Raw genomic sequence first — 23828 nt, 5'->3', positions numbered from 1 at the left:
AGGAAGGAACAGCTGGGGGCTCCGGCCAGCGAGTGATGTGCTGCGCCGCTTCCCGACACAGCCCGAGCAACGTGGGGCCCTACCTACCGGGGTGGCCGGTGCTGGTTGGGTGCAGGGTGCACCCAGGCCCTGGCAAAGGCGTTGTGCCTTTGGGTGCCATTGCCCCAGGCCGAGCGGTCCCTGCCCCATCACACAGGGGCAGAGACTCACCGGGGACACTCGCCCCCCAGCTGGCTTTGTGGGGAGGGGCTCCCCACGTTCCCCAGCCTGCGAGGCCGGCCCTGGGCTCCATGCGTTGGATGCACGCGTGTCTGGGCTGGGAGGGAGAGGCAGGGGAAGCGGCCGTCTCTGCGCTGCAGATGCAGCTTGGCTGGCTGCGTCTCTCTCTCCCCGCGGAGGCGTGGCGGAAGCTGCTGGCCTCCAGCACGTGGGCTCTTGTACCCTGGGCTCTGGCCAGCTTCCAGCCAAGCTGCTGTCTTGGATCAGCCCTAGGGAGGAGCAGACGAAGCGCGCGGAGGCTTCCAAGCCGCATGGGCCCTGGGCTGGGGGCAGCAGCGCGGCCAAGGGGGAGGAGGAGAGAAGGGACGCTCCCCACCCGGCTGTGTCTCCAGTGCTGCTGGCAGAGCCGCTGGAGCTCGGCCTCCCTCCTAGCTGCGCTGGGGCCATCGCATCCCTCACTGCGGTGGCTTAAAAGCCCCCTCGCCAAGACCCGAGTCCGGCAGGGAGAGACCCCAGCAGCTGAACCCGCTCGTCGCCCGCTGTAGCCTGGGCCGTTCCTTCACCCAGGGCAGGGCCCTTTCCTCTGCTTGGGGAGCAGCCCAGCCACATGGGGCAGGTCTGGAAGGAATTGCCCCCCACACTCCTCCACCCCTGTGCAGCCTCCGCTGTGGGGCTAAGCTGCCTGGCGTCGCACTAGCCCTGGGGAAGGGCAGAGTGCTGTGTGCTGAGCGGGCACCCCCTGGCTGCCCAGTCCCCGGGCGGTGAAATGGCTTCTCGGCTCTCTGGGGCAGGGACCATCCTGCTATGGCCGGACAGCGCCTGGCGCGGTGCCTCCCCCCCTCGGCACTACCACACTAGGCTGCATGTCCTTGCTCGGGGGCTACTTTCTGGCTGCTGCCCGTGTTCCCGGCAGGTGCGCTGAGGCGGGGGGCACTGCCCGCTGGAGGGGTGGTCGCTCTGGCCTGTGACAGCTTTGTTGATGACTCTGTTTCCTGTGTGTGACGTGACCACCGCTGGTATTTGCTGCCAGTCCCCGCGGGGGCCCCCCCAATCTGGGATGTGACATCTCGGCTCTGCCGGCTGACAGCGTGGGAAGGCCAGAGCAAGGGTCCGCGTCTCTGCCCCTTCCCAGCTGGGGGAGGTTCAGGGAGCTCTCGTGGCCTGCGCACGGCCTGCCGCTGCGTCTGTGCTGCAGCCGGGCAGACCTGGGTGACGAGGGCAGAGGAGCCCCTGGCATCCTGGCTTCTCTGGCGGAGAATGTTCTAAGCAAAGCCAGGCAGGGGAAGGGCAGCTCCTGGACGGTGCGAGGAGACCAGAGCGCCCCCTCTCTGGGGCTGGAGGGCAGCGCTGCTCCCAGCAGCACCGCTCTGGGCTTGGGGGTCATTCGCGGAGCACCAAGGCCTGGCCCCTGAATTACAGCACGGCCTTGGGGCGCAGGATTTAAAGGGTTAAGCGCGCCTGTCTCGGGTGTGATGGCCAGTGTGTGTGTCCGTGCCAGGGGCGAGGAGCAGTGAAAGCCCCCTGCGTTATGCCAGAGACGTACGGTTACCCAGTGGGCAGCATGTCTAGTGGTTGGAGCCTGGGGTTCAGTCCCTTGCTGGGTGTGACCCAGGGCAGATCCCCTCTGTAAAGGCCAATTTCCTTCCCTTGCCCCGGGGCTGAGGCTTGGCCGAGGGTGCGTGGCTCCAGCCAAGGGAGGGCGGGAGGAACCGGGGCCAGTCGAAGGAGTTAACGGGGTAGCTGGGCTGTGCCAGCGGCTGTCCTGCTTCACGCAGCGGCTGTGCCAGGCTCCTGGCAGGAGCGGCGGTGAAGGAGTTAAAGGGAGTGGGGGGAGCCTGCCTTTGAGTCACTTCCTCGGAGGGGGAGGGCTGCTCGCTGGCTCCCTACCCTCCCAGCTGAGCCGGAGCTGCGCCTGCCTATTGTGCTGCCTCTGCGCTGGGGCTCGGCACGGCTGGGCTCTCCTGGGCACCGCTGACCTGGCTGGCAGGGGCTGCGCTCTGCTAGACCGGGGAGGCTGCCGGGGAGCAGGGAGCCCAAGATGACGGAGGTCTTGGTGCAGCCGGACTGCAAGCTCAGCTCGGTGTGCGAGCACTTGGACCACTGCTGCCTGGAGAGGCTGGAGGAGCCCGGGGGCAAGCGCCCTTCCAACACGGGAGCCAGGCTGTGGGGCCGTGTGCGCAGCAAGCTGCTCCGGCAGAAGGTGCTGTCTTCTCTTCCCCCTTCCCTGTGCGGCGGGGGCCTGGGCGTGCCCAGGGTTCGCCCTCGCCCGCGGGTGCCAGCCGCTGTAGCCCTGCCGAGCGCGGGGCCCCCTGGGACTTACCCAGTGCCCTGGGTGTCCGTGGTGCTCAGGGAGCCGGTTCAGTCCCTCTGCAGGGCGTCCGCTCCAGGGTGCAGCCTCGGGGGAGGCTCCCCAGCGGAGAGGGCGATGAGCCGTCTTCTGCCTTGAGTAGACGCGCTGGGTGCTGAGAGAGGCTGTTCCTCCTGCCCAGGGAATCCGCAGGCGCCGAGCTAGCCAGGCACCGCACCGGGCAGCCGGCTCCATGCAGGGACTGCACCTTACAGCTGCTGAAGCTGCCTGCCCTGCAGAGGCCGCTGGAGGGTGAGGGGCTGGGTTGGGCTGGTTCTGAATATCAGTGCGCCAGGGGCTGTGGCTTTGCAGTGGGTCTCATGCAGTTAATCTGATGGGGCAGAGTCAGGGGGAGAGGACGCTGCCCCCCCAACCCGTGGCACTCCTTGCTGCAAGAGGCCAGCTGGGGGGCTGGAGCGAGCTTAGTTTTGCTGCCTACGGGAAGGTACATGAATCTCGTGATTCACGGTGTGAGCAGATCGTCGTGGGGTCCAAAGGCCAGGCACCGCTTTTCCCCACCGCCCTGCTGTATCCGGCCCTGACCGCGGGGAGCCTGGGCGCGGCGGGGAGCCTGGGCGCGGCGGGCAGCGTGTGCCGCTCCCTGGAGACCGTCGCTGGTTCTATTCCGAGCCTTGCCGCAGGCTCCCTCTGCAACCCGGGACGAGTCACTTCAGCCCCAGTTGTCCAGAAGAGCTGGCGATGCCAGGGTGGCTGCCTGCTCACGATTCCCGTGGTGCCCAAACCTGGGGCTGGCACCCAGAGTGAGGGGCCCCTTTGGGTAGTTGTGGCACCATGAGGTTAAGGCTCCCTCTGCAGAGCCAGGGCTAATTACCTGTTCTCTCTAGGGCTGCAGAGGCTTTACGAAGTGCTCTGGGCGTTTTGGTAGGGACGGCTTCGCTCTGTGGTTACGCTCCCTGCTGGTGCTCCCCTGGCTGCCCGGCTCGGGAGGGGACACGCAGGGCGAGCGTTGGTGCTAGTGACGCTGACAGCTGCGGCAGGGAGCTGTGCAGTCCATCCGTGTGGGTGACGGGGCAAAGCTTAAGGGATGCCAGCTCCACTGCCCGCTCCGTGGAGGGCAGCCGTCGCCCCAGCGTTTGTCTTGACGTCTCTGGAGGGTGCCGCTCGTGCCCGGGTGTCTCCGTCTGGTGGTGGTGGTGTCTGCTCCCCGCTGGGAGCTGTCTCGGGGTCACTTCAGCCTCACTCCTAGGCACACAGCTGGCGGCGCCTGTTACACACAGGGGGATTGGGCTGCTGGCATGAACCATGGCAAAACGTCAGGCTTGCAGGGGCCGAGGTCTGCTTAGTAACAGCGCTTTCATCCGCTCAGCGCGCGTTCGCTGGCTCCCCGGCTGTGACGGGGGCATTAACCTAATTTCTGGGGAGCCGGTGTCCCTGGAAGAGGATTAAGCCACAGAAGCGAGGAGCTTTGTCAGGGAAGCTGCCCGGCCCTGGACTGCTCAGGGAGACGTGCTTTGAGGGGCTAGCTTGGAACACCTGCCCCAGGGTCTGCTGGCCAGAGATGTGAGCGCCGAGACCAGCACAGGGAGAAGCTGTCGGTAGTTCTGAGGTGAACTTCAAAGCGGTGAATGTGTCTGAGCATTTCTGCTCCCAGCTTTAAATTTAGAATCTTTACAGAATGGCAAATCCCTCTTCAAAATCCAGCTCTCCTCCCCGCCGCGGCTGGCGGGTCGAGTCCCATGCTGCTGGCTCCCCCGCACTCCAGCTTCACAGGACGCGGCTGGGCCAGGGTCACTGCTGCCCTCTGACCCCGGCAAGACAGTGAAGGAGAAACTGACTCTCACCCATTTGTCTTGGATGTGCAATTGCCTGGAACCTGCTGCTTGCTCGTAGATCCTGCGAATGCCTCGGGGCCGGAAGTCGGATGCGGCGGAGCTGTACCCTCGGTCCCAGGATGTTAGAGACGAGGTGGAGGAGGGAACAGCTTTTATTGGGCCGACTTCTGGTTGGATGTTTCATCCCCCACCTGGTCTCTGGGCCCTAAACGCATCCGGGAGTGCTGGCTTCTCCCGGGCATCCAGGGGCTGTCGGGCGCCGCTTTCTTCTGGGACTTGCCTGCTGGTGGTGGTGACTTGTTACCATGGGACCTCGCCCCCCGCTGGTGGCTGGCAGCCCATTGGGCTGGGCGCTCTCCACACAGAACAGGACGGTCCCTGCCCAGAGAGCTTATGGGCCAAGTAGCCGGGCCCAGCAGGGGAAGCGTCTGGCTGCTTGGCTGGGTGGACAGGTCTGCACAGCACTGGCCTGGCACGGGCAGGCGCCGGGCGTTGTCCCTTGGATTGCCCGACTCTCGCCCCTGGGGACGGGCCCTGTTTCTCCCCTGGGCAGCGAATGCTAACGGCGGCCGTGGCTCTAGTGCTGCGGGGGTCCTGCCCTGCTGAGAGCTGTCTGGGGAGAGCCCCACTGGGCGGCCTCGGATCAGTGAGCTGCAGCGAATGGCTCCCCTGGGACCTCGGCTCCCCAGTCGGTGCTTCCCCTCCGCTGGCGCATGGGCAGCGACGGGTTGTGAGGAGAGACGCAAGCTGCTGGCTTGGAGTCCCCCTTGCGTGCCGGGGGAATGGGGGAGGCTGCAGAGCCCTGGGCTCGGGGGCTGTGTCCCCCAGCACGTGACCCGGCCCCGTCTGCCCTCCAGGAGGGACCGTGCTGGGGAAACGCTCAAACTGCCTGAGTGCTCCAGCTGAGCAGGGGAGCCCAGCGGTGTTCTCAGTGTCCGTGAGCCTGTTTTCCCCCCCGTCCCTGATCGCAGCCCCGAGGGGCCCCTGGCAGCGTGTGGCCCAGCCTGCAGGCTGGCCCCGAGGCTGAGGAGGAAGTGGATTGTCAAACGTTGTTTTGTTTGTCAAACACTTGTTGTATTTTCAGGCCATACAAATATTTAGTTATGGATCCGCCATCACACCAGGCATGGCGTCTGGCTAAGGCATTTCGTGGAGTAGCAGCTCTGCTCCGAGGGCCTGGGGGAGGAGGAGCCGCCGGCCCCTGTTCCTCTCCCGAGCTGTGCCGGGTGGGCGTCCCGGAGTGCCCTGGCGAAGGGCTGTGAGCACGGCCTTGGCCTGCCTGCCGGCTCACTCTGGGGCCTGCAAACAGCGCTCCGGGTGCAAAGGGACCGTCACAAACCTGACCTGGGTGAACAGCGGCTCGGTGAGCCCGGGCGGCCCTGGCCCGCTCCTCCCCCGGTTCAGTGGGGCTCTGGCTGTGTGTGCGGAGGGGCTGAACCATGCACCGGCCTGTTCTCGGAGAGGCCTGGGGCTCGCTGTGTCTGGAGGGTCCCCACCGCGAGGGGAGCAGTGCTAGGAGGGGAGCGGTGGGCGCTCCCAAGCCTGGGGGGTGTGGGGGCTAGAGAGACTGTGGTGTGAGGGGCGGGTGCCCTGCAAGACGTGAGTGCGTCCCGCTGCTCTGTCACTCCCCTCCCTTGGCCGGGCTGCTGGAGAGCTGGGCCTTGGGCAGCCAGAGGCAGCCAGTGAGCTGCCAGCTGCGTGTTTGTGCAGGTACGCGGCCATGGAGGAGGAGGGGGGATCCCTGCTGGACCATGGGGGTTTTCAGACTCCACTGATCCTGGCTGCCTGCATTGGTGCCTGTGGAGGACAGGTGCTGCTGTGTGTCCTGGGCCCTTATCCATAGCACTGGTGGTAGCACTTCCCCGGCAGCCAGCCCCACGCTCGGTCCATCCGGCCTGTCCTTGGGGGCGCCCCTGCAGCCAGGCCATGGAGAGGGGACCGGCTGGGGCAGGCGGGGAGGTGCTCTCTGGAGGGCAGGGTCATGCTTTGAATCGGGAGGCTAACCTGGCTTTAATAAAGGCTCATTCACAGCCTGCTAAACCCCTTCCATATGTGGACTTCAAAGGTCCTGGGGGGAGGAAGTGGGGGGAGTTTGTGGTGGTTTCCAGTGAAGTTCAGTGCAATCGGTTCATGTTACAGAGCAGAGGGGGCTGGGGAAGCTTGGTCACCGCCCTGCCAGAGCAGCGAGGGTGGGGGGCAGCTGGGGCCCCCACTGGCAGCACTATGACTCCTCAGCCAAGGGTCCCCCTGCAGCTCCAGCCTGGATCTCTGGGGCAGTGGATGAGGTAGAGGATCCTCCACCCCACACCTGGTGAGGAGGCAGCTAGTCCCTGCTGGGCACAGCTCGCCGGGCACAGGGACAGAGGTGGGGCTTGGTGCTTTCTCCAGCCCTGGCACGTGTCTGTCACGGCCTCCTAAAACAGCGCACTGCGCCCTGGCCAGGGGTGGCGGCATATGGCGGGCAGTGACCCTGGTACTTTGCCCTCCTTCCAGCCTGCGCCCATGTGCCGGCCTCTCTGGAGCGCTGCTTCGGCCTGCTGGGGGCTCTGGCAATGCCAGGGATAGCATAGGCAGTGTGCAAGTTTCTGCCCATCCCACCTGCTGCCCCACTCCTGGCCGTGCGTGGTTAGCCCAGAGAGGGAGCAGTGGCAGCAGGAGAACGTATCCCGGTGGGCTGCACCCTCTGGGCCAGCGCATGTGCACTAGTCGTGCAAGCGGCAGGCTGGCGGCGTTGGGCTCGCAGTGGGGCAGGTTGTGCTGTCTTGGAGTGGCTGGGTTTGACCTGGCAGCGCGGGCGGAGCCGGGGTCCTTGCTTGGATTCGCTGAAGGGTGTGTGGAGAAAACAGGGCTGGGCGTTGTCGTGTCGGGCTCTGCATTGTGGGGCAGCAGCAGGGGCTCTGCTGCCCCTTCCCTGCAGCTCCGGAGGGGCCCTGGCTGTGGGATTCGTGACCGGGGGCTGCCCCCTCCCATGGCTGCCCTGCGGGTGGAAGCTCTCAGGCATGGCACACGTGGCTCTGGCTGGAGCGCTGTGCTGCTTTGCAGGGAATGTACGTCAGGAGACATTCCTGTGCCGAGGGCTGGAAACCACAGCTATTCCGCATGGCCCCGGGACAGCAGGAGAGAGAAACCACCGGGCCCCAGCTCGGCCTGAGCGCTGCCAACCATGGGCCTGGCCTGGCCATCACAGGCAACTGTCTCGGAGCTTTCGCCCCACCAACCCCAGCCAGCCAGGGAACGGACGCTGCCATAGGCTTCCCCTGCGCCATACGAGGCCTCAAGTGGGAGAGCCCAGGCCAGCTGGGGGGCAGAGCTGGTGCCTGGGTCTCTGCTCATCCTTCCTCCTCTAGCAGGACTAGCCAGCCAGGGCTCTGCATGCAGTGAACACAGCGAGGGGCTGCAGCCCCCGTCCCCCGCCCAGCCTGTCGAGCAGTGGGTGGGTTAACCGTGGTGACTAGCATGGCCTGGCCTGGCCCTGCTCTGCTCCGCCAGCGCTCGCGACAGGCACCTTCACCCCCTCCTGTTCCCCTGCGAGGAGCAAAGCAGAAGGGAGCTGCCACTGGTCTGTCCCCCCGCCCCCCATCCAGCCACAGGGCCTAGACTGCGGCACTGCTCTGCCCTCCAATGCACCAGGCCCCTGGGCCTGCTCCGGCTGGGGCTGAAGGTAGCTAGCTGCCTGCTGGCCAGAGCTAGGAGCAGCGGTGTGCAGGTCTGAGCGTGTTCGGGGGGTTGCTGTGGGGCAGCCGCATGAGGCAGCCCCGTCTCTCCGACTCCGGCAGGTGCCAGGGATGGACTCCAGCGCTGGGCCTACTTGGCTGGCCGGAGTAGCTGGGTGACTGGGGACCCCGTGAAGGACCCAGCGCTTTGCTGAGAACACATGGCTGGAGCTGGAGCTGGCCTGGGTGGGACCTGGAGGGGAAGAGCGCCCCCTGCTGTCCTGCAGCTCCTTGGGCGAGCGCCATGGGATCCCTCCACCGCCTGCAGCAGGTGCCCGCCTCTCTCCAGGCTGTCGAGCGCGGGGCTGGGCCCTGCCGTTCGGGAGAGGGCACTGGGGGCACGCTCTGAAACACTGTCTCCCTGGCTCCCCTTCCCGGGGGCAGGCCAGCTCTCCCCTGGGCCCCTGCTGCAACAGCCCCCACTGCTCTGGCCAAGGGGCGAGCCCGGTCCCAGGGGCCCGGCTTCCTATGTACCGTGGGTGGGGGATGCCAACCCAAGTGCCTCTCAGCGGGTTGCCATGGCGCTCTCCGTCCACCTGCTGCGCGGACATAGCGGGAGGGCCCCTGGCTCGGCCTGTGCGACGTCTGGGGCTGCTCCAGGGCGGAGGGGGCTGGCAAGCCTGTGGTGGCTGCTGCTTCTCAGCCTCACTGGAACAGCATGTTCTCGCCGGAGCCTCTGCTGAGACAGGAGATGCCAGAGGAAACCGGCGTGTCCTTGAGGAGCGAAGGCAGCTCTGCACAGCTGGGCTCTAGCTCAGCCAGGCGCCACGTGACCGGCCCAGCAGCTGTGGGCTGTGCTGCAGAGCCCAGCTCCGGGATATTGCACCTCCCAGCTCCAGATCCGGGCCAGCCCTCCCGTCCCTTTCCCGGGCAGGGTCCAAGCCCCTGCCCCTCCCACCCCCGGGGCTGCTCACCCGATGCACTGGGGCTCGGAGGGCAGGCTCCAGTCAGTCGGTGTGCTGTGCTCACTGAGCCCTGCCAGGCTGGCTGGATTGCTGCGGGGAGCGGAGGTGACCTGGAGCAGGTCAGAAGAGGACTAACCAGCCCTTGGCTCCCTCTGCAGTCAGGGTCAGCCACAGGCCGGGCACGCTGCTGTGCCTGACCCGATGCCCGTGCTCCCATGGTGGGTGCTGGGGCAGGAGAGCTCCTGGGAGATCCCTCCCCTTTCCCTGGCACCGCTCCCCCAAAACACAGGCAGGGCCTGACCCCTCGTTCGGAGTGCTCCTTGGTCCTGGTGCCTGTTCCGTGCGCACCCACATCTGGAGCTCATCATCCCAGCCGGGGGCCCAGGTTACCTGGCACGTCCCCCCTGTCCCGGAGCTGGAAGAGGCAGCATGGGAGGGCAGCCTGGGGCTCCATGGAGCTGGGCCCAGGGGTCTCCTGCAGCTCCCCCATCTTTTCTCCTCCTGGAGAGACCAGGACTTTCCCCCCCCCCTGCGGAGAGCGCAGCAGAGACTCAATCTGGGGTACGGTCTATGGTCTGGGGAAGGGCCTGGGGTCCTGCCCCACCTTTGCACCCATCCCATCTGTCACTAAGCTCCTGGCCGCCTCCCCGCTGCGGTTTGGAGCCACCTGCTGCCCCCTCCTGGCTGGATGCCGCGGGACCAGCATGAGGAGAGTAGCTGGAAAACAGGAGGCATCTGGGCTGCTTGTCCAGCCCCGGCTGGGCCTCTGCGGCCCCCTTCTCCCTGCCGGTTCTCTGTGCCCCGGGCCAGCCCTTGGCCGGCTGCGGTGCTCCGTGCCGCAAGCAGCACAACAAACCGCCGTGCTCGTGCTTGCCATGGGACTGCTGCTTCCCCCTTCGCCTGGGCAGTGGCTGGGTCCTTGGCTACAGCTGTCAGACCACCCAGGCTCCGGAGGCTCGGCACGGCCGCACTGCCCCTGCCCCGGGTGCAGCACCTGAGCAGGGTGCTGGATGGCTGGGAACTCCAGCACAGCTCTGGCCAGCACGTGCCCAGCCAGCTGGGGTCGTCCTGCCTACGTGGCCGGCCGGAACGAGCCCCTGGTTCCCAGGGTTATAAATAGCCCCGGCGACCTGGGAGGAAAACGCTGCCCTCGCTCTGTTTGATGAAACTGCTCCAGAAATAGCCCTGATTTATGGAAACTCGACTGCCTGGCTCTGCAGGAACGGAGCGCTCTCAGCGGCATCCAGCTGGGGCTTTTCGCTGCTCCCCGAGGCCGGAGAGAAGGGCTTGTTGCACAGAGCCGCTGGCTGCACTGCTCCAAAAGCCAGCCCCAGGGCAGCGAGCAGTCTGGGCATAGGCCAGGGATGCTGGGGGCTGATCCCAGCTTCAACACAGGCTCCTTCGGGGTCACCTTTTGCCCATCTCCACAACTGTAACGCAAGGGTAGCACTTGCCCTCCTCGCGGGGTGGGCAGCAGCGTTCCCTGTTGTGACTCCAGCTTCGTCAAGTCAGGGATTTGATAGCAGCCTTCAACCCACCTGAAGAGGGTTCCAAAGAGGCTGGAGCTCGGCTGTTCTCAGTGGTGGCAGATGACAGAACAAGGAGCAATGGGCTCAAGTTGCAGTGGGGGAGGTCTAGGTTGGATATCACTGTTTCACTGGGAGGGTGGTGAAGCACTGGAATGGGGTCCCTAGGGAGGTGGTGGAATCTCCTTCCTTAGAGGTTTTTACGGCCCGGCTTGACAAAGCCCTGGCTGGGATGATTTAGTTGGGTTTGGTCCTGCTTTGAGCAGGGGGTTGGACTAGATACCTCCTGAGGTCCCTTTCAACTCTGATCTTCTATGATAGGGCAGGAGGAGTCCAGTGATGCAATGTTCTGCACACTTCCATGAATAGTGCCAGCGCCCCTCCCCGGGATTCAGTGGGGCTGCGTCTAACGTGCAGGCCAGGGGAGCACTTAGGAATTTCACTTTCTCTCTTTCCTCACAGCTGGACCCGCAGGCCGTGCCGACCAAGAACTGGCACATGGACGTGATTGAGATGAATGGGGTACGTGATCTGAGGTGCAGCCTCTCTCGGGGTGAGGGTCGGGTACTGCCCATACACCTGCACTCGGGCTGACAATAGCTTCCCCCCTTCCAGCCCTGTTGGCTAGGAGGGGCAGGCTTCCCAGGTCACTCTGGAGACACCTGGCCAGGGTGCATCGCTGCTCACTTGCCATGGGTCAGACAGCTCCCTGCCCTGCCCGCGGCCGTGCCACGCGCTGCGGTGACAGCCCTCTGTGCCTCCCTCAGATCAAGGTGGAGTTCTCCATGAAGTTCACGAGCCGGGACATGAGCCTGAAGAGGACCCCGTCCAAAAAGCAGACCGGTGTCTTCGGGGTGAAAATCAGCGTTGTGACAAAGTAAGTCCCTGGCACCAGGGGGTGACCCGTGTGCAGCCCCGAGCTCGGAGGCGCTTCCCTTCCCCTTGGCCCAAAACGAGCGGGCCACTGGGGCCCTCCCTGCGTGTGCCGCCTCCACAATACGTCCAACCTGAGCGATGGGCTTCCAGCCAGAGTCAGCCATGTGCTGCCAAGGGTCCATGTCTGTCCCTGCCGCTGCGTGTGCGAGGAAGCCCTGTGCACGGCTCGGCCTGCGGGCTGCCCCCATTCCTTCCCCCGGAGCAGAGCAGGTGCGTCCCCTTCCTCAACAGAGGCTGAGTCTCAGCTCCACTCCCGCTAGCTCACGGCTCAGCCTGGGATTGGGGGGCTGGGCTCTCGCCCCTTCAGTCTGATTTGCCATTTCCCCTGCCAGAGCGGAGGGTGCCGCTCCCACCGCCCGCCCTGTGTGCTGGGCACCGTGGCTGTTTGAAGCGTAGGGTGCAGCAGGCCCAGGGCCTGGCTGTCTCACTCCTGCTGCTCTGGTTCCCCACCCCAGGCGGGAGCGCTCCAAGGTGCCGTACATTGTGCGGCAGTGCATCGAGGAGGTGGAGAAGAGAGGCATCGAGGAGGTCGGCATCTACCGGATCTCGGGGGTTGCCACGGACATCCAGGCGCTGAAGGCAGCCTTCGATGCAAGTGAGTGACAGGGAAATGGCTCTCCCCGCCACTGCTCGTGGTGCTGCCCGGGGGCGGCTGGAATCCTTGCTAAGCTGGGCGAGGTGGGGCACGGGTTGGTTGTGGAAAGAGAACAGCTGGGTCCTCCGGCACCAGGCTAAGCACGTCCAGCAGTCCCTCTGCTCAGACGCCGGAGATCCCTGGGCCAAATGCCTGAGAGCAAAGCCCTTCTGGGAAGGGGGGCGCATGGGCTGAGCCCTGCAGAGCCGGTCCTTGCCAGCTCCCCTCTGGTCCACCTTCCCTTGAATCCGAACAGCCTGAAAACCAGGGACTTGGTGAACATGATTTTAGGTGTAAAAAATGTGCAGACATGTCCGCGAAGGGGCTTAGTGACCCATCCTGAGATTGCGGTTGGGAGCACACGTGCTGGGTGGCGTCAGCGTTCGAGCCAGACAAGGCTCGTGGTGGTATTGCCCTGCCACGCGAGGCAGCTGTGGGGAAACGGTCCCTGATTGAGCTAACCACAGACACCGGGCAGCTCCGCCCCAGCCCTGCTCTCCTCTGTGCCTCTGCAGAGGACATCAGTACAGCCATCGTTACCCTGGCTTTGTGCTGCCCTGGGCTCTCCTTCCAAGCTGCGTCCCCGCTGGGCTGCTCTCAAGGAAGCACGGAGCCAGGAGAACCTCCCAAGAGTTCTTCCCCGTTCAGCTTTGTCTGAGAACAGGCTGCAAAGCAGAGCTGGCTATTGCCCTGCCCGGCGAGTGCCAGTTCCCCCACTTCCCTCCCTGGCCCAACACCAGCATGGCTCACGCTCACTGGCGCTGGGCTCAATGCAGCGGAATTAAAAGATCACAACCCTGTTCCAGCCCCTTCGCTCTCCACCACTAGGAGGCGGTGTGGCGCAGAACCAAACAAGGCAATAACACGCTCTGCTGTTTCTCGGGAATCCCTTCCTCTGCTGCCGCCTTGCAGCTGCCTCTGGGCTGGAGCACAGCAGCAGGTTAGGGCAGGAAATGGGAGAAGGATCATTCTTTGCATTTGTGTGCAGAGCCCCCCAGTGCTCAGTCAGTGAGGTGAGTACTGATTCGCAGCTGGAGAGAGGGGGTATGCACTACCCACTAGGCAGCATTACTTCCCGAGAGCTGCACGTCTGGCCTGAGCCTTGAGTGCCAGAGTTTAGTGCCCCGGGGGAGCTGGCCGGACTCAGGAGCCTGCTGGCTGCGCTGGACTGGGCCGGCGTCCTGATGGTCTGGGGGCGTTTCCCCTGGCAGATAACAAGGACATCCTGATGATGCTGAGCGACATGGACATCAACGCCATTGCGGGCACCCTGAAGCTGTACTTCCGCGAGCTCCCCGAGCCCCTCCTCACCGACCGGCTGTACCCCGCTTTCATGGAGGGGATAGGTAAGGCTCCTGTCTGGGCCCACAGCTCCAGACCCAGCGGGTGCTGGGGGCTTTGCAGCAGGATGGAAACAGCCCAAACCCCAGCACGCTGCTGGGAAGTCAGACACGTGCTGTCCCCGGCCGTGCAGGGAGGCCTGGCTGGCTCCTGAGACTGGCCCCCATGGCCGTGACCTCCTGCCTCCGCTCCACAGCCTGCTCTTGGGGGGGCAGGAGGTCACGGCGCAGACCCCTGCGGTGGGCGGTTGTGAGACCGGCTTCCCCGGGGATCAGCTGCTAGTTGGAGGCAGGCTCCTGCCTGGAGGTGAGAGGTTTCGAGTCATTCCAGTGACCCCAGCACACCCCCAGCCAGTCAGGGGGCTCCCAGCCAGACTCAGTGCTCGCAGGGTCCTCCCCGCCCGGGCTGAGCTCTCCCCTTGTCTCCAGCGCTCTCGGATCCCGCCGCCAAGGAGAACTGCATGATGCACCTTCTCCGGTCGCTGCCCGACCCCAACCTCATCACTTTCCTCTTCCTGCTGGAACACTTGAAAAGGTAACGCTGGGGCCGCCGGTCCGGGCGGGGGACGGGACAGAGAATGCGCTTGGGCTCTCCTCCCCACAGGAATGGGGCCGCTTGTCGCTGGGTTGGGCTGGCCGCCCCACGCGCTGCGTCGTGCAGGAGGCCGTCCTAGGACAGACCCCGCGAGCGGCTGGCTTTGCTGCAGTGCTCAGAGCCCTGGGGAGGACGCTCACGCCCTGGGGCTGCTCGGACCCGGGCACCGAGCCCCGGCTCTGCGCCGAAGATGTGGGGGCTGTTCTCCGAGAGCTGGGCTAGCGTCTCTGCGCTGTTCAATACAGCGCTCGCTGGGCCGTCAGCTCTGGGGGCGCCTCTCTGCGGGAGCTGGGTCTCTGGCAGCTCCTGGTGATCTCCGTGGCCTTTCCTGTCACTCCAGTCCCCCCACAGAGCTCTCTGGCAGCCCTGTACCGTGGCTGCTGGTAGCCGGGCTTGCCAGGGATTTTAATCGCTCAGCTCACGTGCTCGGCCCCTTCTCGCCCCCTCACAGCAGAGCTGTGGGCAGGGCACTGCCATCCAGGGCAGTTCTCGGGCCTTCCGAATCAACAGTCATTTGTGGGCACAGCCCTTGCTCCGAGATGGGCTCTGGCGTCCCTTGTGCCGCTCCTGCTGCCGTGTCTGAGCTCTGCGAAAGCGAGGCGGTGGGGGGAGCGCGGCAGCTAGTGCCCCTGGCGGGGCAGGGTGGGTGCGGGGCGGTGGGGGGAGCGCGGCGGCTAGTGCCCCTGGCGGGGCAGGGCGGGTGCGGGGAGTGGGGCAGCTAGTGCCCCTGGCGGGGCCGTGTGGGCACGGCTCCTGCCGCCGAGGCGTTCTCTACGAGCACCTCTGCCGAGGCCATGGAACTGCTCAGGGCTCTGGCTCCAGGCACAGGGCCGGCCAGAAGGCGCGGGGGACGTTGGACATGGGCTCGAGGTCTCATGTTACACGCGTCAGGAGGCATTTTTCTCTGGTTTCTTTAAGATCAGCCAGGGAACAGCGTGAGCTGGGGGAGGGGGCAGGCAGCGAGCAAGCAAGCGAAGGAGCTGCTGGGAAAGGCTGCTTGGTTTCCATCCTGAGAACTGGGCACATCTGGTCCCTGGATCACGCTCAGCCTGTGCTGGGGGAGCACAGCTGCCTCCGAAGACGGCAATGTTGTGATGCCAGTTTCCCTGGCGCCGGAGGGCTTTGCAGAACATCGGGGGGAGGGGTACTGGGGAGTCCTGGGTGGCTTTCACGGGGCACCGGCACATCGTACCATCTAAGACAGCAGCACTGGGCTGGCAGCGCAGCCCCCGGCAGCTGCTGATCCATCAAATCAGGTCCCGTCTCCAGCAGGAGCTGGACAGAGCCCTGCAGTGCGCCTGGCCTGTGTCCCACAGACAGCGAGGCTGAGGAGACGCAGGGGCCAGCAGTGCTCCGCCCGTGGGGGCAGTTTGGAAAGGGGCTGGGAGCGGCTCAGCTCGCTGCTCCCCTCCCCTGCGTTGTCCAGGGGAGCGTGAGTGGCTCTGGGAGCCCAGCACCCAGCCAGGTGGCCTGTGAGTGCAGCTCTGGGGTGGCTCCGGTTCCACCTCTGCAGTGGACTGACTCTTCCCCCACCCCCCCCACCCCAACGCAGGGTTGCCGAAAAGGAGCCCATCAACAAAATGTCCCTCCACAACCTGGCCACGGTCTTTGGCCCAACACTGCTGAGACCCTCCGAGGTGGAGAGCAAAGGACACCTCACCTTGGCCTCCGACATCTGGTCCCACGACGTTATGGCACAGGTATGGGGGCCGACCGCTGCCCTGGCTCCATCCACCTGGGGAAGCAGTGCTGTCTCCTGGGCCATGCGCGTTTTCCCCTCGCTAAGCTGCGGCTCACTGTGCAGGGCGTCCCCCGGCTGTCGGGGCAGAGCTGCAGGCACAGCCGGACTGGCCTCCACACCCTTCTACCTGCCGTGCTGAATGTGGCTGTCCCCGCAGGGTGGTTAACCCTGAACGTTTCTGGTCCCCGTCAGTCCGTGCTCTGTGCAGGCGTCTCCATGCATGTCCTGGCAAGGCAACCTGACATCCTGCCCGGCTGGGAAACAGCAGAGGCCACCCCGTTGGGAGACTCTTCTGCTCTTTACCAGACGGCCACCAGCTCAGCCCATTGGCTTATCATAAGAACATAAGAACATAAGAAAGGCCATACCGGGTCAGACCAAAGGTCCATCTAGCCCAGTATCTGTCTACCGACAGTGGCCAATGCCAGGTGCCCCAGAGAGAGTGGACCTAACAGGCAACGATCAAGTGATCTCTCTCCTGCCATCCATCTCCATCCTCTGACGAACAGAGGCTAGGGACACCATTCCTTACCCATCCTGGCTAATAGCCATTTATGGACTTAGCCACCATGAATTTATCCAGTCCCCTTTTAAACATTGTTATAGTCCTAGCCTTCACAACCTCCTCAGGTAAGGAGTTCCACAAGTTGACTGTGCGCTGCGTGAAGAAGAACTTCCTTTTATTTGTTTTAAACCTGCTGCCTATTAATTTCATTTGGTGACCCCTAGTTCTTATATTATGTGAATAAGTAAATAACTTTTCCTTATCCACTTTCTCAACATCACTCATGATTTTATATACCTCTATCATGTCCCCCCTTAGTCTTCTCTTTTCCAAACTGAAGAGTCCTAGCCTCTTTAATCTTTCCTCATATGGGACCTTCTCTAAACCCCTAATCATTTTAGTTGCTCTTTTCTGAACCTTTTCTAGTGCTAGAATATCTTTTTTGAGGTGAGGAGACCACATCTGTACACAGTATTCGAGATGTGGGCGTACCATGGATTTATATAAGGGCAATAATATATTCTCAGTCTTATTCTCTATCCCCTTTTTAATGATTCCTAACATCCTGTTTGCTTTTTTGACCGCCTCTGCACACTGCGTGGACATCTTCAGAGAACTATCCACGATAACTCCAAGATCTTTTTCCTGACTCGTTGTAGCTAAATTAGCCCCCATCATGTTGTATGTATAGTTGGGGTTATTTTTTCCAATGTGCATTACTTTACATTTATCCACATTAAATTTCATTTGCCATTTTGTTGCCCAATCACTTAGTTTTGTGAGATCTTTTTGAAGTTCTTCACAATCTGCTTTGGTCTTAACTATCTTGAGCAGTTTAGTATCATCTGCAAACTTTGCCACCTCACTGATTACCCCTTTCTCCAGATCATTTATGAATAAATTGAATAGGATTGGTCCTAGGACTGACCCTTGGGGAACACCACTAGTTACCCCTCTCCATTCTGAGAATTTACCATTAATTCCTACCCTTTGTTCCCTGTCCTTTAACCAGTTCTCAATCCATGAAAGGACCTTTCCTTTTATCCCATGACAGCTTAATTTACGTAAGAGCCTTTGGTGAGGGACCTTGTCAAAGGCTTTCTGGAAATCTAAGTACACTATGTCCACCGGATCCCCCTTGTCCACATGTTTGTTGACCCCTTCAAAGAACTCTAATAGATTAGTAAGACACGATTTCCCTTTACAGAAACCATGTTGACTATTGCTCAAGAGTTTATGTTTTTCTATGTGTCTGACAATTTTATTCTTTACTATTGTTTCAACTAATTTGCCCGGTACCGACGTTAGACTTACCGGTCTGTAATTGCCGGGATCACCCCTAGAGCCCTTTTTAAATATTGGCGTTACATTAGCTAACTTCCAGTCATTGGGTACCGAAGCCGATTTAAAGGACAGGTTACAAACCTTAGTTAATAGTTCCGCAACTTCACATTTGAGTTCTTTCAGAACTCTTGGGTGAATGCCATCTGGTCCCGGTGACTTGTTAATGTTGAGTTTATCAATTAATTCCAAAACCTCCTCTACTGATACTTCAATCTGTGACAGTTCCTCAGATTTGTCACCTACAAACGCCAGCTCAGGTTTGGGAATCTCCCTAACATCCTCAGCCGTGAAGACTGAAGCAAAGAATCCATTTAGTTTCTCCGCAATGACTTTATCATCTTTAAGCGCTCCTTTTGTATTTTCATCATCAAGGGGCCCCACTGGTTGTTTAGCAGGCTTCCTGCTTCTGATGTACTTAAAAAACATTTTGTTATTACCTTTGGAGTTTTTGGCTAGCCGTTCTTCAAACTCCTCTTTGGCTTTTCTTATTACACTCTTGCACTTAAGTTGGCAGCGTTTGTGCTCCTTTCTATTTGCCTCACTAGGATTTGACTTCCACTTTTTAAAGGAAGTCTTTTTATCTTTCACTGCTTCTTTTACATGGTGGTTAAGCCACGGTGGCTCTTTTTTAGTTCTTTTACAGTTTTTCTTAATTTGGGGTATACATTGAAGTTGGGCCTCTATTATGGTGTCTTTAAAAAGGGCCCACGCAACTTGCAGGGATTTCACTTTAGTCAATGTACCTTTTAACTTTTGTCTAACTAACCCCCTCATTTTTGTATAGTTCCCCCTTTTGAAATTAAAGGCCACAGTGGTAGGCAGTTGGGATGTTCTTCCCACCACAGGGATGTTGAATGCTATTGTATTATGGTCACTATTTCCAAGCGGTCCTGCTATAGTTACCTCTTGGACCAGCTCCTGCGCTCCACTCAGGATTAAATCTAGAGTCGCCTCGCCCCTTGTGGGTTCCCGTACCAGCTGCTCCATGAAGCAGTCATTTAAAGTATCGAGAAATTTTATCTCTGCATTTCGTCCTGAAGTGAAATGTTCCCAGTCAATATGGGGATAATTGAAATCCCCCACTATTATTGGGTTCTTAATTTTGATAGCCTCTCTAATTTCCCTTAGCATTTCATCATCACTATTACTGTCCTGGTCAGGTGGTCGATAATAGATCCCTAATGTTATATTTTTACTAGAGCATGAAATTTCTATCCATAGAGACTCTATGGAACCTGTGGATTCGCTTAAGATTTTTACTTCATTTGAATCTACACTTTCTTTAACATATAGTGCCACTCCTCCCCCCGCACGGCCTGTTCTGTCCTTCCGATATATTTTGTACCCCGGAATGATTGTGTCCCATTGATTGCTCTCAGTCCACCAGGTTTCTGTGATGCCTATTATATCAATATCCTCCTTTATCACAAGGCACTCTAGTTCACCCATCTTATTATTTAGACTTCTGGCATTTGTGTACAAGCACTTTAAAAACTTGTCCCTGTTTATTAGCCTGCCTTTTTCTGATGTGCCAGATTCTTTTTTATGTGACTGTTCATCATCTGATCCGGCCCTTACATTATATTTCTCATTCCTCTGCTCCTGACTATAACCTGGAGATTCTCTATCATCAGACTCTCCCCTAAGAGAAGTCTGTGTCCGATCCACACGCTTCTCTGCAGCAGTCGGCTTTCCCCCATCACCTAGTTTAAAAACTGCTCTACAACCTTTTTAATGTTTAGCGCCAGCAGTCTGGTTCCACTTTGGTTTAGGTGGAGCCCATCTCTCCTGTATAGGCTCCTCCCATCCCAGAAGTTTCCCCAGTTCCTAATGAACGTGAACCCCTCCTCTCTACACCATCGTCTCATCCACGCATTGAGACTCTGAAGCTCTGCCTGCCTACCTGGCCCTGCGCGTGGAACTGGGAGCATTTCTGAAAATGCCACCATAGAGGTCCTGGATTTCAGTCTCTTCCCTAGCAGCCTAAATTTGGCTTCCAGGACATCTCTCCTACCCTTCCCTATGTCATTGGTACCTACATGTACCACGACCACCGGCTCCTCCCCAGCACTACACATAAGTCTATCTAGATGCCTCGAGAGATCCGCAACCTTCGCACCAGGCAGGCAAGTCACCATACGGTTCTCCCGGTCATCACAGACCCAGCTATCTACATTTCTAATAATCGAATCTCCCATTACTAACACCTGCCTTTTCCTAGAAACTGGAGTTCCCTCCCCCGGAGAGGCAACCTCAGTGCGAGAGGCAACCCCAGCACCATCTGGAAGGAGGGTCCCAACTACGGGAAGGTTTCCCTCTGCTCCCATTGCCTGCTCTACTTCCCTGGGCCCTTCTTCCTCCTCAACAGCACAGGTGCTGTCTAAGCGGAGGTGGGACAATTCTACAGTGTCCCGGAAAGCCTCATCAACATACCTCTCTGCCTCTCTCAGCTCCTCCAGTTCTGCCACCCTGGCCTCCAAAGTCTGTACATGGTCTCTGAGGGCCAGGAGCTCCTTGCACCGACTGCACACATACGCAACCCGCCCACAGGGCAGGTAATCATACATGCTACACTCAGTGCAATAAACTGGATAGCCCCCACTCTGCTGCTGGGCTTCTGCCTGCATTGTCTCCTAGTTAGTGAAAGGCTGGTTTACAGAAAGTAGTTTTGGAATGTAGTTTGGTTTATAGGTTTTAGGATTTTAGGGGGGGCTACAGGGAAGGGGTTATGGCCGGCGAGGGACTCCCGCTCCCTTCCCACTCCCCTTCTAAACTCCCTTGCGAAACTCCCTGTTAGCAGCCCCTGTTCGCAAAGCTCCCTGGTCGCTTGTGCGCGGCTTTATAAAGCCCTGGCCTGGCCTGAGTGAATGCCCCGCCCACTGATTAAGGCTCAGCCAATTACCAGAGGCTTCGAGCTTTCAAACCTGCCTCCAACTGCCAGCCAGAGCACACGGTCCCTCAAACAACCAAACAAACAAACAGACTGACAAACACAAGCTCAGCACACAGCAAGTAACCCCCAAACACAAACAAACACACACTACAGACAGTCACTTACCCCACAGATGCTGGATTAGCTCCTCCTTCACCTGGAGAACTCCCTTGCCAAACTCCCTGTTAGCAGCCCCTGTTCGCAAAGCTCCCTGGTCGCTTGTGCGCGGCTTTATAAAGCCCTGGCCTGGCCTGAGTGAATGCCCCGCCCACTGATTAAGGCTCAGCCAATTACCAGAGGCTTCGAGCTATCCAGGACCAGTTTCCTGCCTCTGCCTGATTCTGGAGCTGAAAAGCCCCAGAAAGCTGCTGGCCAGCTGTGCAGAGCTTCCTGGGGGGAGGCAGCTCTGTCCATCTCAGCCAGGATGCCTGTTCCGTGCAGCGTGGGTAAATCTGAGCCAGGGTTCAGCGACTGCCTTCGGGGAGTTTTGTCAGCAAGGGTGGGGGGGAGGGGCTGCATTGTTTTGTGTACAGCACCTGGCACGGGGCTCCAATCCTGAGCAGGCCTCTAGGTGCCATTGCATTAAAAACCTGCAGTGGAGCAGGCCCCTCAGCGCGGTGTTCTGTGCATTAAAACAGCCCTTGTCTGGCTCTGGTCTGCCCTGTGGGAGAAGGGCTGGGTTTAGTCACCTTCATGGACAGACTCGGCCCCGCTTTTCCCACGTGAAGGTTCTTCTAATGGCTGGAGGCAGGGGCTGGACTGGCGGCTCTGTCCCTCACCAGCTCCGTGCCCAGGCCTCACTCTCTCCTCTGTCCCCTGCAGGTCCAGGTTCTCCTCTACTACCTGCAGCACCCTCCCATCTCTTTCGCTGAGCTGAAACGCAACACACTCTACTTCTCCACAGACGTGTAGCCTGCGCTGAGAAGGCACCAGCCGCACACGCAGCCAGCCTCCCGGAGCGTGGGTACAGCACAGACTAGCCTCGCCCCTGCGGGGAGACGGGCCCTGCGCCCTGGCCCTGCGCGCCCTCTGTCTAGTAGTCGTGTCTTACGTACCTTCGTGGTCAGGGATTGTTTTATGTATATTCGTTCGACAGAAGAGGTAGTGACTGACAAGGGCCGCGGGCTCCTCGCTTCGTTCATTTCCTGCCAGGCTCCCGTTCCTTCGAAGGCCGTCGCAGCTTTCCTTTCACCCTCTCCAGCTTCAGCCAAGCGTCCCCCCGGCTCGAAGCCTGCAGCATCGCACCAGTGCCTGTTTGCTGGGCCTCGTCCCCTGTGCGTGCATGTGCAGCGCTGCCTGGCCTCTCCTGCTTCAGAGGCTGAGAAGGGACCAAGGGCTCCCCCTTTCTACCCCTCAAGACAATAAGCTCCACTTTGCCTTGCTGGCCGCGTGAACAGTGGACTCTGCTCCCTCGTGGAGCAAACCTTTGGCCACAAGAGTGTGTGGGGGGAGGAAGGGAGCTTTTCATGTTGTTCCAGGTGCTTTATGGTTTCGTCCTCTAGGGCCCGTGGCCTGTGCTTTCTGCCTGTTTGTTGTGTACTCTGTGGCTATCCCCCCGCTGTCCTCCTCTCCTGCTGTGTGTGTTGGGGGTAACCTGCTCTCTAGGAGGGGGTGGAGGTGCCTTTGGCAGGCTAGTGTGCAAAGAAGAAAGGGCTGTCACGTTATACTCCCACTACCACCCCGCCTCCGTCTGGGCGTGCAAACTGACTAGCCTCTAGCCCCCGCTGTGTCTCCAGGGGACGGCCGGGGTTCAGCCAGGCGCTCCCCGAAGCTGGAGTGTTCCGGCGGGGAAATGCCCCTCAGTACTGCAGCGTGAGGGAGGAGTGACTGTCTCACATACCTCGTCAATGCCAATGCCTTAGCACCCGTTCCTCTCCAGCCGAGCACTGCCGCAAAGGCATCGGCTAATGGAGACCAGGCAGCCGCACCGTGTAACAGGGCAGCTGGGCTTCCTTCCCCAGCATTAACGGGGGGGCTCTTCCCCCCGGGAGCTACCCTGCTGAGAACCAGGCGAAGAGGGAGGGAGCCAGGCTCTGCTTTGGTGCCACATGCAGGCCGGCCCCTTGTAAACACCGCAGGAGGCTGCCAGAGGCTGTAGGACAACAGCTGCTTTTTGCTCCTTCCTGCACCAAGGTGTAAACAGCTTCTGAGCTGAAAGTGAACTCGAAGGGCAGAGCCTCGTGGAGACGGGGGGCTGGAAGAGGCAAGCCCCGTGGCTTGAAACAGGAGCTGGATTCTCCCCATGTGGCCCTCCCTCATCCCATCAGCCAAAGCACATCCATTGCTCCAGTCAGCCGGCACGGGTACACGCCTTCCCCTGGGACAACTCCCCCCAGCCGGTTCCCTCCAGCCCTTGTGGCAAGGCAGCGATGGCTCTGTCTGCTGGCTGGGACGTGCCCCACAGACAAACACTTCTATCTTGTGTTCTCTTCTGTGGGCTCCTGCTCTCGTAGCTTGAGAGCACCCCAACCTGCCCCCACCCCCGGAGCCTGCAGACGGGTGCTGGGACCTGCCAAGGAAACTAACCCTGCCTGTTCCCCCCACTGAGCCCCTGTTCTTGGGGAGAAAGCCCTGCCCACTGCCCCCACACCCTCTGTGCCAAATGCCAATGGACAGCTGGTTTATTTGGGGGTGACCAGGCATATCCCTTGTATCAGCAGCACTGCCTTTAACTGCTGTTCCACGTGCTGAAAGCACCAGGCATGGCCTGAAGACCAGCTTCAGGGGGGCTGACTGCAGCTGCTAGCCCCACAGCACTGAAGCAGCTAAAGGGAGAGGGAAGTCTTGCAATGCCAGTCTAACGGGCTTACGCTCCAGCCCCTTGCCGCTGGCCTGCTGGCGGAGCAGAAGAGACACGGCGTTGGACACACTCACCAGGTGTCGCACTTTGCCCTGGATAACGGGGCTGAGCTTAGATCTAACTGCACAATGGATCCCTGTGTGTTCTATGTACCTACATCTGTCAACTGTGGTGTCATTCCAAAGGGAGACTATGGCCCGCCCCCACCCCAAGCCAGTTCAAAGGGCTGGAGACCAGCCCCCTGCACAAGCTGTGGCAATCCCATGGGCTGTGTTTTCATTTTTCCTACAGCGGGGTGGGAGGTGTCGGACTCTTGTGGCTACAGGTAGAATAGAACAGTTCATTAATATTTGACTTTTACTAAGTTAAGATCTATTTTTTGTTTGTGTTCTGTTTCAACTTCTGTAGATTATGAACTTTCAATGGATGTAAACCATGTGAAAAAATGTTAATAAAATGCAAAGCCCTGACGTTTGCACAAAAAGTAGCTCTGTGGTG

General features: G+C 60.4%; 1 protein-coding gene across 4 annotated transcripts in view; it reads left to right on the top strand.

Moving 5' to 3' along the window:
• The window catches only part of ABR (ABR activator of RhoGEF and GTPase), a 100297-nt gene extending 76483 nt beyond the window's left edge, over positions 1-23814 (top strand). For 3 of the 4 annotated variants that reach the window (XM_044993272.1, XM_044993273.1, XM_044993274.1), the window contains 7 exons: positions 10966-11025; positions 11271-11380; positions 11895-12034; positions 13285-13419; positions 13843-13948; positions 15561-15708; positions 21353-23814. In XM_044993272.1, coding sequence (XP_044849207.1) covers positions 10966-11025; positions 11271-11380; positions 11895-12034; positions 13285-13419; positions 13843-13948; positions 15561-15708; positions 21353-21442 — 789 coding nt within the window. In that variant the 3' untranslated portion in view covers positions 21443-23814. Of the gene's footprint in view, positions 1-2146; positions 2420-10965; positions 11026-11270; positions 11381-11894; positions 12035-13284; positions 13420-13842; positions 13949-15560; positions 15709-21352 lie in introns of those variants that run through there. The other variant, XM_044993275.1, reaches the window with a different exon arrangement.
• The last annotated feature ends 14 nt before the right edge of the window (positions 23815-23828 follow it).

Source organism: Mauremys mutica, chromosome 19 (genome assembly GCF_020497125.1).
Source record: "Mauremys mutica isolate MM-2020 ecotype Southern chromosome 19, ASM2049712v1, whole genome shotgun sequence".
Taxonomy (NCBI): domain Eukaryota; kingdom Metazoa; phylum Chordata; order Testudines; family Geoemydidae; genus Mauremys; species Mauremys mutica.
This window is presented reverse-complemented; position numbering and strand designations above follow the sequence as displayed.